The sequence below is a fragment of the Poecilia mexicana genome, unplaced genomic scaffold, assembly GCF_051168715.1.
Source record: "Poecilia mexicana isolate PSO_F unplaced genomic scaffold, ASM5116871v1 scaffold_2, whole genome shotgun sequence".
Lineage (NCBI taxonomy): Eukaryota > Metazoa > Chordata > Actinopteri > Cyprinodontiformes > Poeciliidae > Poecilia > Poecilia mexicana.
This window is the reverse complement of record NW_028263371.1, coordinates 56,252,106-56,269,466: the sequence shown is the minus strand read 5'-3', so window position 1 is coordinate 56,269,466 and position 17,361 is coordinate 56,252,106. Positions and strand designations below refer to the sequence as shown.

The 17,361-nt window shown below is 39.2% G+C and overlaps 1 protein-coding gene across 1 annotated transcript in view; it reads right to left on the bottom strand.

Moving 5' to 3' along the window:
- LOC106904961 (uncharacterized) overlaps positions 1 to 16,469 on the bottom strand; it is a 41,206-nt gene extending 24,737 nt beyond the window's left edge. The window contains exon 1 of the mRNA XM_088003270.1: positions 16,227 to 16,469. Within this exon, the coding sequence (XP_087859396.1) occupies positions 16,227 to 16,311 (85 nt within the window). The 5' untranslated portion in view covers positions 16,312 to 16,469. The remainder of the gene's footprint in view (positions 1 to 16,226) is intronic.
- Positions 16,470 to 17,361: the final 892 nt, after the last annotated feature.

Below are 17,361 nucleotides of genomic sequence, written 5' to 3'. Positions count from 1 at the left end.
GAAACAGACGTTAGAGAATCTGCTTTTATTTATCTTATTAAACCTCAGTTTAACACTTTTAGAGAGAAGGACCCAAATCCTAATCTTATTCCTGAGAAAAGGCGGAATATTTTTTATTTTTCTTTTATTTGACCTCAGAATAACGTGCAAACTTTCTTTTAATAACATGAAAAACTTTTTTCTTTTTCATCTACAATGATTTAAACTTCAATTTCCTACAAAAACCGAACTTCTTTACACGTCTAATGACAATTACTGAATGCTTAGTTCACTGTTGGGAAATGAAAAACCATTTTCTGACCCACAAGTCGGTTTGAGTCGATGGGTTTGGACGCCACTGGCTTAGATAATATTAATGAGGAGAAGGATGCATTTATCTCCTTCCTCCCTCACATGGAAACTGTTAATGATGCTATAACAAGATGGAAGCACCAAAATTTATCATAATTAGACGAAATTAGAGGTTTGGAAAATGCACAAAAGCAGCAAATCATCAGAATTGGACTGTATTGAAATGTATTGCTTTCTCCTCCCTTCCGGAAAGCAACGAGGTTCTCAGTAAAGTGACATTTACAGCCTGTTTATGTGTTTTAACGTATAACAATGACTGATGGTGTTAAAGCCTCCTGACGTCCATCAGCTTCGCTGCTCAACGTGAGAAACACGTCTTCCTTTAGCAGTCCTGCGTTTCTGCGCTGACACATAGAAAACGTCACACCGTCTCGGCGAGTTTTCTGTTTTTTTTCCTGTTGTGGTTTGGGGGGATTTGAAACGCCTCACGTCCACAGAGTTTGAAGTTTACTGGAAATGTGGGTTTTATTAAAAAAAAGTAACCACGAAGCCTCACGAAGTGGGGAAACGAAGAGCAACGTTCACTTTTCACCTCCTCGTTTTCCACCAGTCAGCTTCTCTGAAACATTCAGAGCTTTTCCATGACTCACGTGTCTGTTCGTCAGACATCACAATCATTACACCGAAAAAAATAAAAACTGGATCCGTTGTCTTCAGCAGGAAAGAAAAACCTTCGACTTCTGTGATGTAGCTGGCAGATGTGGGGAGCCGAGAGAAAAAGCGGCGGATAGTTTATGGATTTTTCCTTGGCTAATATGGAAATATTCATAACGTGTTTGGGGGGAAGCTTTGGCAGGACGAGGTTAGAAAACGACCAAATGGAAACAGTGAGTCACTTCATTTTAAACACAAGAACAGGCTTTTGAAACAAACCAAACTGTCTTCTTATTTGAAAAATATGGGACGCCTGATTCGTCTCCGTTGTTCGTCTCTTCGCTAACATACGGCGCGCTGGTCCAGATGAGCTACAGCTGCTTCCTGCCCTAAACTCCTCTGAGCCGCACAAAATCATAAATCTGCCTCTGGAGAAACAAAAACGTGCAGCCGGTTTGTTTTTGTCGCAAAGAAACATTTTCAGGGAGAATCGGGACCAAAGACAGAGTTTAAACCAGGGCGGTCCAAACGTTTAGTCACGTTATCGAGTCAAAAGTCAAGAAGAAGAAGCTAAAGCTAAAACAGTAAATACAGTAGCCTGATTTTTTTTTATCATTGTCCAAACATTTAAAAGGATTTTACTTTATTAAACAAAAGACATTTAGTTTTCTAATTCTTTTAGGCACAGTTGAACAAATTTATGTTCAGTTCTAAAAACAGGATTTATTTAACTTTCTTTGCAATGTTTAGCCAAGTTGAATAAATTAGATAAAAGGTCATTTGGCTGCAGCCGTAAAAATGTCTGGATAAATGCGGTACTGCTTATAAAAGTTTGGTTATAAAAGGATCAATACTTCGTGTCGTCTTTAACATTTTCCATTCTAAGAAAAGTTTGTCGTAATAAACTCATTAAACAAGAATACGTTATGATTGTAACAAGATTAGCTGCTCATTAAACCAGAAAACATTTTGTTAGTTTCTTGTTTTATAACTTCTTTAAATGTTCGTTTCTCAATAAGGAGATTAATTTGGTAATTTTTTAAATTAGAAACTTTATACTTAGTTTAAAAATAAAAAGTGAAAAAACTAATTTGTATTATTCTTCAACTGCAAACTTGGGATCCACAAAAAGTCACTCCAAGGGCCACAAACGGCCCCCGGGCCACAGTTTGGACACCCCTGTTTTAAATGGCAGCGACAGAAATCTGATATAACGAGAAACTTTATCATTAATTAGATAAAAAAAACTAGATAAACAAGAAAATGTTTTCAACATAAAATTTTCCTATTCATAATGAGACACAATATTAATTAAAATGAGGATATTTCATGGTTTTAACGAGATAAAATACTTTTGAAACAAGAAAACGCAAAACATGTTACAAACTTTATCATTTTAACTAGTTTAAAAGGAGAAAATAAAATAAGTTTCTCGTTTGTTTTGTTTTTTACGTTTAGATGAGTTTTGTTGTTTTATATTTTTGGTAAAATATAAAAGTTTCTTGTTAGTTTCTCGTCTGAACAGCAGAGTTTCTCCTCGTTTCTCATTTTAAATCTTGTTGCAGATTCATTTCCCAGCTCTGTCGGTTAAACCCGTCTGTAGTTTGGTGATGTAAACGGATCTCTGCGGAGCCAGGAAAACGAAGAAGCAGCTCTCAGTCCTCCAGTTGGTCGTCTGTTTTAAAGAGCCAGCCACAGTTATGAGCCGCTCTCATCCCGTGTTCGACCCACAGAGGATTGTGGTCTCTCTCTGAGCTCCTCCTCCTCCTCCTCTTCATCAGTATCCAGCCATCAAGCGTTTTTAAACCGAGCTGCTTGCCGTGATCTAATCTCTGATGCAGTTTTCTATCCTAAAATCGAGACAATCAGCCCTGAAGGAGCTTAATGAACAGCAGAGTCTGAACTCTCCGTGGTCCGCCCCGGGGCTTTCACTGAGGTCAGGGTCAAAGGTCAGAGCAGAGGGTAAATCTCTCTCATTGTTTATCGCGTTCAGCTGGAGAGAATCACGCTGATTTAACTGCATCTTTAAGTCCAAACAACAGAGACGACAGACCTGCATGAATCCTCGAGCCTCCCTCCAGAAACACACATAACTTTCTGTTTTAAATACCTTAAAATCCACTGACAGGCGCAGAGGAAACCATTTTAACACAACCAACAAAGTTTAAACATCCACAGCAACACAGCTTTTCTAAGCTCCTGTCGTAGCTAGCGGTGCTGCAAAGCTAACGCTAGCTGATATGTAAACAAACTCACAGTCAGTCAAACACATTACACTGTCCAACATTCAGCAAAATACAGTGTGATCAAGGTTTATATTGATAATTATTAGCTTCTATGCTAATAGACAGCTAACATTCTGTTAGCATTCCATTTGCTGCTAGGGTAACAGTTTATTAGCTGATATACTAACATTGTTTATAATACAACTAATACAACTAGCTATTATTGTTAGCTTATCATCTAAGTGTTTAATAGCTGTTCTGCTAATGGATAGGTGACATTTTATTAGCATTTAATTAGCTAAAGAGCAACCAGAGGCTAATGCTTCTGCTTGTGAAAGTTTCCAGATGTTTCCATCCAAATCAGACTTTGAAAACATTTTCTTCATGTATGAAAACTTATACCACAAATTAAAGAAAATACAAAATATCAAGAAGTCTCTATACCTGAAACGTAGCTGCACTGTAAAATCACAAAATCTTACCAAGTATTTTTGGTCCACTTTCTAGTTAATACACTTGTAATGAGACAAAACTGAATTAAGAGCAACTCTTTAGCAGCAGGAGCTCGTTTTAAGTCGATGTTATTTTACAAGTCCAGTTCTAGTTTAATTAGCAGATTAATTAACTTTCAACACAGGAAAATGTCTTATAATAAGTAAAATAATCTGCCAGTGGAACTGGCATTTTTTCATCAACATTGATAAACTATTTACTTAAACAAGCTCCTATATGTTGCTAAAAAGTTACTTATAAGTCAGTTTTGTCTTATTTCAAGTGTATCAACATATTTGTATTAGCAACTAAAGAAAAATCCACTTGGTAATATTTAGTGTTTTTGCAGTGTGGAGCAGAAAATCCAGGCAGTCAGACTTAACACAGCTTGGCTTTGGGAGCATTTTTTACAGTGCTGTGGGATGATGTGTGTGAGGGGCGACAATAACTCAGCATTACGTGACATGAAGAGAATGTCGATGAGGCAGCGCTAACGGCTACTTTAAGATGCTTTCTGCCAGAGCGCCGCCTCGGCCAACAACACGACAAATTCAGGTTTTTAAGAGAAATAAATCTGTTTATCTGACGGTGAAACCAGGCAAATTGATCCCAGCTGGTATTCCTAAAGGGTGACGTCAGACATTCCAGATTTTACAGAGCCGTCGGTCAAACTTCGTCAGCAGGTCAGAGCGCCCCGGTGTTTTACGTCTGCTAAACAAACGGCCAGAGAGGAAACTGGCTTCCAGTGTAGGAAAATCCGTTTTCCTGATAAAACACACAGAAATGCAACAGAACCGAGTGGCTGGGCTTCGAAACCAAACGTAACATCTGGAACTCAGATTACAGCGACAAAAAACGAGGAGAAACTCACGACTGGAACCAGATTTTAGATTTATTCATCTGGTAGTAAATGCACTTCAACTTTTTCCAACTACAAACATATAAAAACATTTCACTGTAATTTAATGTGAAAAACAAAATGATCCACGATTCAGAACATTTCTACAAATAAAAACAGCTGCGATGGCAGCAAAACGCAGGATTGGCTGAATACTTTGCATAATGAACTTTTCAGGTTTAGTTTGTAGAAAAATGTTTTGAATCTTGTAGAATTTTTTCTACTTCACAATTTGTTTTTCACATTGAATTCCAATGAAATATATTTATGTTTGTGGTTAAAATTTGACAAAATACAAAAAATATGAGGGGTGTGAATACTTTTGCAAGCCGCTGTAAATTTTTGAACATGAAATGATTTCTCTCAGTAAGGATTAAAAGCATTGCAACGCATATTTTCAGATTAAAATCTGGATTATAACTTCTAAAATGAAACTTAATTGATAAAAGTTTGATTTACTCGTGATCAATATCTGATTTATGTTGCCATGACAACACATTGGTGCAGGCCGTTGGGTTTGTTGAGCCTTACGGCTCTCTGCCCAGGGCGTCCTGCTGTCCATGGGCGGCTCATAAAGATAAAAAACTGTTTATTTTGTCTTCAACGGGATATGAAACTCGTTATATTTCCTACTTAAACTTTTTGTGCATACAGACGTCATAGATCTATAAAATGCTTTTACATTTCTGCCAGTTCTGTGAATCAGTGACATGAAATTCCAACGTTTACAAGATTAAAACTACATCAGTTTGCTCCAATATGATGATTAAAGCAGAAAGTCAAACTGAATGTTAAACATCCTTAAATCCTTTTACAGATTTTTTTTTTTTAAATGATCTTTTCGACCTCGTTTATCTGGTTATGTGTTCAGTTTTCAGACACACCAAACACGATGTCACCTCCCCAAATAAACCCAGCTGTCTCTACAAGACCGTCAGCGTGTAAACACAACCAGCTGCAGCAACAAGTTGCTAACACTCTTAATAATAATAATTAAACTGAATGATTAAACAAGTCTTTTTGTTGTCCCCCGTCTGACCTGGACTTCATTACTCTACAGTGAGAATGCAATTTCATCTTAATGACCTGTGAGCTTCTGCAGCTTTAATTAGTTCATGAAACAAACCTGAATGTAACGAACAGAACCGGGTCTAATGGATTCCAGTTCTGCTTTACAGTATTTAAATTAGCCCCTCCCTCCCCTCTTTATGCTCTATAACTGTCTGCAGCCAAATGTGACTTTGGGACTTCTCGCCTTGAAGAACCTCAAACTGTTTTTAAGGCTCTTAACAGTTTTATGGTGATGACAAACAGCTGCATCTGTCTTTTAAGCCACACCAGTTTGGTAACTCATTTAATCTGGCGCCAGATTACAGGCTGACTGGCTGATAATTTACGTTCTTTTTAATTGCAGTAAATCACAAACAATAATCAATAAAATTTAAAGTCGAACAGAATGGATCAGGATCTGAAGTTTCCTTCATCTCTTTCTGATGCTCATTCAGTCAGTAACACCATGGTGGCCCTCAGGGCTCTGCTCTAAGAACCTCTCATCTCACTGCTATATTTCTGTAAAGCCTCATAAAGTCTCTACACTGAACGGGATTATACGGCTGAAACTCTTGTTTGCCTCCATAACAGCAGATTCTGTCAGATCTGAAATATTTCAAGTAAAATGCAGCTTGGGAAGCTGAAATAACTTGTCATGATTTGCACAGCAGCCAGTCCAGAAGCTACATTTATTTTCCTTGGCGCTGATTGTTAAGGAAGGCTGAAGGTATTAGCTTTAGCAGCAGCGCTAACATGGTTGACATGCAAAGGAAGATTTAGTGTCTCACATCATAACTGATAAAATATTCTGATGCTTTGGAAACTGGTAGAGTTCAGTCCAGATGTGGAAATGTGACACAAACTGGATCTTTGGGGGATAAACAGAGCAGAACTGGGCCGTTCAGGCTGCTGTGAAAAAGACGCATTTTGGCCAAAAAGAAACTATATTTTGGTTAAACTGTCTGCTGTGTGAACGCAGCCCAAATTACTGGGCTTTAACTGGTCCAGCACCATCAAACACCTGCAGACCTTTATGTCTACATGTCTCTGGTAGGTTGATGAGGTCACGTAACCATGGCGATCACACGGAAACGATGGGATCAAAAGTAAAGTCTGTTTTGGTGAGCACTGTAGACGGTAGCTTTAGCGGTAGAGCTAATTTCATTACATTTGGTGTTTGAACAACAGCAAATTTACCATAATTATTCTTACTGACAAAATGTTTCTGATTTTTTTACGTAGTGAATCACTTTGAACTGCCGTGTTGCTGAAATGCGACATAAATAAACCTGACTGAAATCGTCTTCAAATGGATTTTAATTGGTCACTTTGTGAACGTAAAAGGTGTTTATAAATAAAGTTTTAACTTTCCCACGTTTCCAACCAGGTGTGTGTCAGTCGCTCCTCAGCTCTGCGTTGCTTCATGAGATCCCAGATGTTTGTCGTCGTCCAGCGCCACCGGCAGATTTATTGCTCTGACCTCAGCGCTGCAGAACAACTAAAATGGCCGCCGGAGGCCCTTCTTTCCCAAATCCCACTTCTTCTTCCGCATTAATCTGGGTTTTCTCATATCCCCTCTTCCTTCTTCCTTATCCCTGTCAAAACAAGGTGATTTTCCCTGCACACGCCTTTTCTATTTTCTGCTTCAAGAAATAAAGCAGATGCTCTGAAGTCCAAGCAGAACCAGAACTTCACAGCTGAACTCAATTAGATTTCATTGGCAAACGTCTCGGGACATTTTTGCATCACGGTTTTAACGAAGCTGTGCTCCGAGTGACATGATGGTGTAAACAGAAATGCAGCTTTAGGTTTGGGCAGCGGTCCTGGAAGCCAAACACAACGCCGGAGCAGAGTCTGTATTTATGGAGAAAGCAGAACCTGAGGTGTTCGGGCCAAACAGTCGGCAGGATGTGCTTGTTCTACTGAGCTCCAGGATCATCCGTCAAACTCCAACACATTCAGTCCAGACTCAGAAACGACGCAACGACTCGCAGATTAGATGGAAGCGAACGTCTTTCAGGAAAGGAAGAAGCAGAGATTACTGAGACTTCGCCGCTCGGTCTGAGGATTTACGACTAAGTCCATTTTAGTAAAAGACGGAGACACTCAGTACCGATGAGGTCAGATTAGGGCCTCACGGTTTTCAAACACAGAGTGGAATATTAATATAAAAAATAAACTTTTTATGCATGAATATGTAAGTGGGATTGAGAAAAGTGGCCCCTTCTGCTGTATTTTGGCAGATAAACCGTCTGTTGGTGTTTCAGCCCCTGAGACTCGGTTTGATCAGAGACCAAAGTTTCATCATCTCCTCCGACTCCAGCTGCTGCAAACCAGCCTGTTCCCCTCCTGGCCTGTGGGGGCGCTGCACCAAGAACCAACACCAAAACCTCTGAAGAAGATACTGAGCGCAACTTCCTTCTTCCCAGATGCTCTGTATGGTACGCCTTTAGTGTCGAAACTCATAAAAGACCCAGTGATGTTCACTGACTGTGGCCTTACAGTTCCTGCTAGCTGTAGCCTAAGATTGACAACATGGATGTTTCTCCAAATTAAATGTTTTATTAAATGACATTGTGTCGTTTTTAATCTCAGCTCTAAATTGTCAGACTTTCAATAAAACCCAACTTCTTGGCTATGTCTCTCTCTAGCCTGTAAACTCATGAACTTTGTTAACTTGATGATTTTCTGGAGATGAAAGGTGAACATGTGGCTCTAATCAGGAAGACATTTTCCATGCGGAGTTATTCAGTCGCATGTATTTCTACGTATGGGAATGAAGGAAATCTAAATAAGTTCTCGCTGTTACTCATTTTATCTGCAGATCACCTAGGAAACGACCTTTGACCTCTGCTGAAGCTGCTGATGCCCAACAGTCGGTCTCTTCCTGGCTGATGTGCTGCAGAAACTCCTCCCATTGACCTTCTACGGTTCAATATTTTATTCAGATCATCAACAGCTGTGTAGGATGCAAATACGGAAGGCCCTACCAAAATTGACAAGTTATTAAATGAGTAAATAAAACATAAAATTAAAGTAAACATATGTACTAATTATTTACTTATATTCATATTTATTTTGTTTTATTCATTTTCTTCAATTATTTATATTTCCTCATTTATGTATTTACTGTTTTATTTTATTTAACTTTTCGTTACTTGTTGCTTTAATTCCACTTTTATTTATTGTTTTATTTCCTCCTTTAGTTGTTTACTATTTTTATTTTCTACTTTATTTCCCTAATTATTACATATTTTTCATTGATTTATTTACTGTTTTATTTATATATTCTTCGTTGTATTGTTATTTCCTCATGTACTTATTTCTTGCCATTATTTTTGACAAGATTGGTCCTCCATATTCAAACAGTTTAAAAGGCAAAGTGAAGAACTTTGGTTGGTCACATCTGACCTAGTTTTGAAACATGTTGTGGAGACATTTTCACTTAACAGGAATATTTATTCAGTGGGAGAGAAAAGCAGGAATCAGACGTTCCCAGTAAAACCATCATCAACAACCAGATCCCAAAACTACTTCAGAGGAAATTCCAGTTAAGCAGAACTTCCTGAGCTGGATCCCAGAACGTCTTCATCCCTGATAAACTGCTGGCTTTTCTTCTGAATTTACAGACTTCACCGAGTCGCAGCTGAAACGGCCGATGTTTGAAATTTGCTCCATTTTCTCCTCTAAACATCAGGAAGATCTTCCAAACAACGCCGTCTCTTCGGCCTGTAGTTAGCCGTCCGTGTTTTCCCGGTTAAAGTGAGTCTGTCATGAGCTGCGGCGCGTTTCCAGCTGTGTTTTGTTCTGTGCGCCACAGAAATGACACGGTTGCTTTACAGCCTTTAGGTTTTGTATGTAAACCGGCGCGGCTTCACGTTTGTCCACAACGATCAGAGATGTTTGCGTTCGAAGGGATTCGTGTGATCACTGGAAAGCAGGACTCAGACGCGTCTGCTGGAAAGTTAAACCCATTAGGAGGAACCTCTGAGGTTAAATGTCGGCCATGAGTCACTTCGTAGAGCGTGAAGCGGACAGGCGCGTCGTTGTGCTCAGAGAATGAATCTTTCTGTTGGCTGAATAATTCGCTGTCCCAGCAGTCGGCCACGTTTTTGTCCCAATTCCCTGTTTTAGAGAAACTCTGATTTAAGACGACAACGAAACGCCATCAGATGGAAAGTTTAAAAGTTATCGTTCTTATTGTCATTCGTTTCTGAATCAGACAAAAAATAAAAACATCTCATTTTTCATAACTTGTATTTTAGTCTCAGCTCAAACATCGGAAAGGGAAAATTGGCCAAGTTTGAATTTAAGATATAATTTAATTGGCCTGTAAATGTTTCTGATTAAAAGTGAGTTAAACATGAGTTACTGCTCCTCGTCTTACAGAAAGCCGTTAGTATCGAATATAACCTGTAAAACCTGAATGTCGTTTTTTACGTTGTGAATCTCAACAAGCGGAGATGTAAATAATAATAGTATGAAAATCATACAAAGTAATACGTTGGTAACAGAAGGCGAGTTTTTTCACGGCCGCGTTGTGAATCTCAGCTACGGTTACAAAACTGACAGGAACAATTTTACCAAGAATAATCCATGTAAGTTCTAATTGAGTTAAAAAATAATAATAATAAATAATCCATAAACAACAGGATGTCATTTTTTATGCAGCTACATTGTGAATCTGGTCATGTAAGTAAAATTAGCATCAAATAATATATTTTTTAAATCCGTAAATAACTGGATGTCGTTTTTATCACGTTGAATCTTAATGTTCTCATTTTAACTGAATATAAAACCTGTTTTACGTCACTGGCATCCCGTTACAATAAACTTTCCTGTTTGTCTGAAATATAAAACTCATTTTGGCAAAACGACCGACGAGAAACGCTCTAGTTTATCTCCATAATCTGAGTTACTCCTGAATTATGTCAGAAGTTCGTCGTTCTGCCTGTTAACTGTGGATTAGATATTTTTATACGTCAGTCTGAGTTCATGTTGTATTATAAGGTGGTGTCAACTTTTACTTAACGTTCTCAGTTAGAAATGTAAACATTTTCTATGTGTAAAAAGTGAATTTTACACCAAGAATAAAGAGTTTTTCTTGCTGCATGAGGACCACCCGCCGACGCTCGTCCATCAAGGTATTCAGACGTCCAACAGCCTGCGGGGAGCCTGAACACATCGCCGGCCGCAGTGTTGACCCTCGTCACCGCGCCGCTCTGTTCGTTTGCCCTCTGGGGTTTTAATACACGACTGAGCCGCAACGTAGAGTTTATCCCCGACCAAAACCTGCAATTATGGCCAAGCGTCGCCAGACTGCGGCTCCGAAGACAAGCAGCACTTCAGGATCTTCACGTCTCATCCAGAACAAGCTGTTGACTGCAAGGCGACAGAGAATCTCTGGACGCCTTTTTGGAATTTAATAAGGTTTTAACACACTAAAGTTCAGATTCAGTTTCTACAGAAGCTTTTTAGTGGACGCTGGAAAAATCTCCGGGGGGAAAAACGATTCTAATCTGCTGTGAAAACCACAAGCAGCTGCATCAACAGCAGCGGCTGAAGGCTGAACTGGAGCCATGTTTGTTTCTCTGGACGTCACTGTTGCTTTTAATTGTTGACAGAGATAATATTTGGCTTTAAAAGCAACACTTACAGGAGCAACATGCTGTCCTGGTCCAGTACTGAGTCACATGGCAGGATCAGGACGGAAACATTTAGAAAGAAACGGTGATAAAATCCAATCAGAAACATTTAACTTATCCAATCTGACGGTTTCATGTTAAAACTATTTAAATGTCTTAAATGTTTACATTGTTTCCCCTAAAACTAATCATCCTGCATGAAGCACAATTCATTTTTACTATGAGAAATCTGAAACGTGCGGCGTGCATTTATGTAGGCCAAACAGTTTGGCCTACATAAATAACAGGTTTCCCCTTTATTTAGGGGTATCAGAGTAGCAGAGATGATTTTCCACAGAAACACTTCCTGCATGACATCAACAGCTGTTAGCTAGCTCTGCTAATCCACCTCATTTGCTTTTGCCACTCGTTTTTAAAAAGAATAACACTAATTAGTTTATTTAGCATTTAGCACCCATAAAATATATTTTTGCAGTATAAAAACTTAGTAATGCTGGTTTGTTGTGGAGATTGATTGGCTTGACTTCAACTGGGGGTATTTTTATTTATTTATTTTGAGCAGCTGTTAGTTAGGATGATTCAGCCTGTTGGGCTCAGCTGCTGGTTCTGGTTCTGTCATTTCCCAGCAGGGATCACAGAGCAGACAGGTGACAATCAGTTCAGGAGGTTCTTCAAAATAAAAGTCCTGCAACTTCTGACAGAATGGAATAGAAAATACTTTATTGATAATCTGATGTGTAAAAGGTTTTTCCTTAAAAACCGACAGAAGATGCTCAACGTTCCTCATCGTGGCGAAGTGGAGAAACTGCAGTTTCACGTTAAATTACTTTATTCTTATACTTTTATGAGTTTATTCCTGTATTATAACTTTATTCTCATATTGTTACTTTATTCTTGTATTATTGGTGCTCTAATTTCATTTTGACGTCTATTCTCCTATCAGTGCAACTTTATTGTCATATTTATTTTCACAACTATTGTATCATAAATTCATTCTCATATTATTATGACTTTATTCTCGTATTATTGCTGCTTTATTTTATTTTGGGGCTTTATTCTCATATTTTCATGACAATGTTATAACAGCTTTATTGTTGATTATCACCTTACTTGTGTTACTGTGACTTTATTCTTGTTTTACCGTCACATTATTCTGTTATTATTTCCGTGTTTTGCTTCTCTTTCAACAATCCCTGTTTTTTTTTGTTGTTGTTATTTTTTGTATTTTCATGAAACTGCCAGAGAACAACCATGTGGGACTGATCCGTCCCCCTGCGCCTGCAGCACTTTGGTTCATGAGCATTTCCCACGCAGCGATCCCTGCAGGCGGTGCGATCCACCGCTGCCCTCGGCAACGCCGGCCAGACGCTTCGCCATCGGACAGCTGATGATCCTGGACCCATCTGCCGACCCCTCAGGAGAAAATGGAGGCGTGTAATAAAGTCAGAGCTGAAAAATGCAGCATGTGTTGCTAATGGAAACCGGCTGCGGACCTGGACCGGTTCACATGTTGGGCCGTTTTCTGGCTTCGGTAGAAAACGGCCCATTTGTTGCGATGTCAGTGATGTGGCAACAACAACTGGAAGCAATTTGGAGAACCAACATGAGGCTGACGTCATGTCAGCTAGTTTGCAATGAATACCTTTGACTTGTTTTTAATATATTTTACAGCTTCAGCCAATCCTGTCTGTGGTTGAAGGAAAGAAGAACGACTGGCTTTTATTACCAAAGTCAGAAAGAGGCTTTACTGCCATTTTCTCCCGAAGCCTCCGCTGTCTCAGAATATTATTAGTTTTTCTTCGTCGTCTTCTTGGTGTAAAATTGTCCGTTTTGTACGAACAGAACCGATTCCCGCTGAAGAATTTTACAAGACGGCAGAAGCTCAACTTTCCGTTTTCACAACTTGGTTTTGTTCAGATTGTTTTGACTCAAGCTGTAAAAAAGATGATTCCAGTAGCCTGATGCACAGCAGGGCCGGCCCAAGATTACATGGGGCCCTGAGCAGGGTTTGATTTGGGGCCCCAGCTTCCGGCTCATTCAATTTCTCTTAAAGCCTCCACACTACAACAAACAAACAAAATAGCTACATTTGCTGTTATTTCTGTTTTTACTGGATGAATAAAAATAAAAAATCTAAAAATGTCCATGTTAAACCTCCTGCTATGTTTTAGATTTGAGAAAATCAGCTTTGTGTTTGCATTGGTACATGGCTGAACTGACCATCCATCCATCCATCCATCCATCCATCCAACCAACCATCCATCCATCCATCCATCCATCCATCCATCCATCCATCCATCGTCTCACACGCTGGTGCCTGTCCAGCTCCACCCGGTAGGGAGAGAGAGAGCACATCCACATACTTGCTTTGACTCGATTCCCAGTCGACTTTGGTTTGTGTTTTATTTAGTTTGTTGTAACATCTTATATCTGTCCTCCATCTTTAATTCCAAACAGGAAGTTGTGGTTTTGAAGGATTCCGACTGACTGACGTAGGTTTTAGCCTTGCACTATACTGCCCCCTATCCGTTTGGCATTGTCACAACGGTCATAGGCAGAAAACGTTTCTGAAACAATACCATGTTGTTTTTAAACACTTAAAATTTTACAACTTTTTATTGACTTTATCATCAAATCTAAACTAAATTTGAAGCTTAAAATTAGATTATTATGACATTAATCCAGAATGAACAAATTTGAAGTTTTGAGGTCCGTATTCTCGTGTTGCGCCCCCTGCACTTATGCCTTGGGCCGGCTCTGTTGCAGCTGGAGTTTATTTCTGAGAAAAGAGACTAAAACCTTCCAGTTTTAACCACTTTCTTTATGATGAAAGAATGGAAAATAAAACCAGTTGCTGTGCCTTTAAATCCTTTCACAGACGTTCCCAAAGTGCCGGTGAACCACATTTTCCCCCCCAGCCTTCAGCCACCCTCAACTTTCCACAGTTTTCACATAGTCCAAATGCAATCCCCCTCCCCACATATGGAAAGACGCTCAGCAGGCTGCTGCGCTGCTTTATGGGCTCAAACAGACAAACAGGAGGAGAACGAACCAAAGTCCAACACGATTCAAACAAATTGAAGCTTCTTTAGTTTCAGAACGAGCTGCCATGTTGATCCTTAAAACGCAGCATCTGAAAACGCAGCCTGAGCTTTTACTCCAACGTCTTAAAGGCATTTGGGCCTAGAAATGATGTTTCTACATGAAATAAATGCTACAAGTATTTTCTCACCAAGCTGTTTTGTTTATTGCATGTTATTCAGATTTGTTGCCATTTAGAAGCAATTAACAGTCGATCCGATCTACCGCAGTTATAATTATACTATATGACTGTAGTACGATGGAGAATCAGGGTCAGACTGAGATCATATTGTTTTTTGAAATTATTGGAATAAAATCATAATAATACAAGAATAAACTTGCAACACTATGAGAATAAAGTCATAATAAAAAACTCAATTTGAGAGTAAAGTTGTAATTTTATCAGAATAAAGTCCTAAAGAACTGTAACACGGCAGTAAAGTTGTAAAGGTTTGGGAACCAAAGTGTAAAAACATCAGGGTAAAATCACAAAAATAAAGTTGTAATTTTATCAGAATAAAGTTGCAAAAATATACCATAAGTAAACCAATTGGGCATAAGTCTGACCACTAGATGGCGACTAAATGGTTCCAAGATGGCCTCCAGCAAACGTAGATTGATCATAAACTTTAATCTTTGGTTAAACGATAATCTGTCGCGTTAAGAACAAAATGTCCCCAAAGGTCACGGTCAGAACGAAACATCCCCGATTGTCTTTAGGTCCAAAACTTTACGAAAAAGAGGAGCGAAGCTATTCAACGTTATAAAGAATAATCATTTTAAAATTGATTACTAAGAACAACAAACGGCAAAGTACTAGGAAACATAAATCTAGTTTTTGTGTTTTAACCAGCAGACGTCGTGAGTGAAGGTGTAAAGTGTGAAAAATCGTATTTTAAAGTGTTTATGTTCTTCTTTACAGCACCACAAGGTGGCGCTCCACCTGTTCCAGTTACAAATCAGCGACAGTTATGACTCTTCGTGGTCATAACTCTGACCACTAGATGGCGACTAAATCAATCCGATGCGACTTGTAAATGTAGATTAAGCATCGACTGACGCGATAAGAACGAAATGTCTCCAATGGTCACCGACTGGAGCGCGGTCAGAACAAAACGTCCCTCCATCATATGCAGGTCCAAAACTTTCAAAAATGGAGAACCAGCGAAACAACTCGACGACATAAACAACAACAAAACTGTTTTTTTTAATTGATTATTAAGAACAATCATAAAACTGGACACTGGAGAGTTTTTGTGTTTTAACCGACATTGTAAGGCATCATAAGGCATCATAAGGCATGGTAAGGCATCATAAGGCATCATAAGGCATCGTAAGGCATGGTAAATGAAGGTATAAAGTGTGGAAAGTCGTATTTTATAATGCCTATGTTGAGTTTACAGCACCACAAGGTGGCGCTCTAGCAGTTCCAGAGTCACGAAGCAGCAACAAGTCGTGACTCTTCGTGACTTTTAGAAGAGACTTGCAAACTAAATCTGGTCAAATGAAAGAAAACCAAAATTTATTCATTTATAACAACGACCAGAACCGTCAGCAGATGATGTCAGAAGACGGGACGGATCCAAACTATTCCTCAAACAAAGTAAAACAGGAAAACTCGGGAGAATCCGGCAGCGCCTCCTCGGCTAACATCGCCCCGAGTCGGAGGCGTGCCGGCTCTCCTCACTGGACCACAACCAGGTCCAGAGATGCTGCTCAAGCCTCCCAACGAAACGCTAAAAATCAGAAATAATCCACTTTGACGGACGACAAACACTCCTGAGATGTGTCTGAACAAGCCGAGTAAAGGAATCCGACAGGAAAATCTGCTCAACCTCAGCTTCGCCTCAACATCTTTACAGCATTTAGGTGTTAAAGTCAAACACTTACCGCTGTCCGCATCCTGACATGTCACAATCAGAACCTGCGAGACCGCCAGAAAAACCAAAATCCTTAAACGCACACAGATCATCATGTCTACAAGGCAGACATGAGCCGTCCCCGCGTGCAAATCAAAAACAAAAAAGGGGGGAAGAGGGAAAAGTGTTCAGGTTGTCACAGCAGCACCATGAATACGGAGATCGTCTCCTTGTGAGCAGACCCAGCCCAGACTGCCTGAGTGCCTTTTTCCTGTAGTTACAGCTTTAAATGAGAAGAATGCTGGCAAGCCTAATTTTCCTCCCCCTTTTGTCGGCCCTCTCCCATCCCCTCACACAGAACTACACCCATGTTCGCAGCAGCAGGGTTACGACAGCCTTGGCTTTTCATCACGTCTCTATTTCATTGTCTAATTCAGTTTGTCTTAATTGGTGTTTGCTAGTTTTTATTAGCTGTGGCAATAACTGAAGTTTTTCCTAGAATCATAAAAGGTCAAAGTATTGGGATTAAGAACACATCAATGAATACTTAACACAAGATACCATTTACACAACGTTGAATAACCAACTGATTAGATTTGTTCTTTTTCCAAACTTTTGCTGCAGCCATTTTGTGGGCTAGCATACTAGCATAAATAGATTCATAAAGACGAAAATACAGTAAACTATATGTTTATTATTTCAGTATGTTTTGTTTTATAAACTTACAATTTTTATGTATTTCAGTTAACAAAAATGATTTCTCAATTTCAGTTTCCGTTATTAGTTTTAGTTAACGTTAATAACCTTGATCTAACGTTAATAAATCTGCCGTTGTGTCCGAGGAGTGAAGCAGGCTGCAGGACTTCAGGGGCAGCATGGTTACCTAGCAACAACTGGTTGCTAGGTAACCAACCAGTTGTTGCTAGGTAACCAAAGACTGAGCAAATTAACAAAATGTTTTCTGAATTTCAGTTTTCCTTAGTTTTAGGTAATCATGATAATCTTGGCTGTATTGCATTATGATGTTTACATCGATTGGTTATTGAATACTCAACCGAAATGCTGATTTCAAAATATGCATACAAATTCTGCTGAACAACTTGACTTTTTGTGGACTAGCTTAAATGCTGCCAGGAGGAGCCGTAATTCGTTCTATAACACAAAAA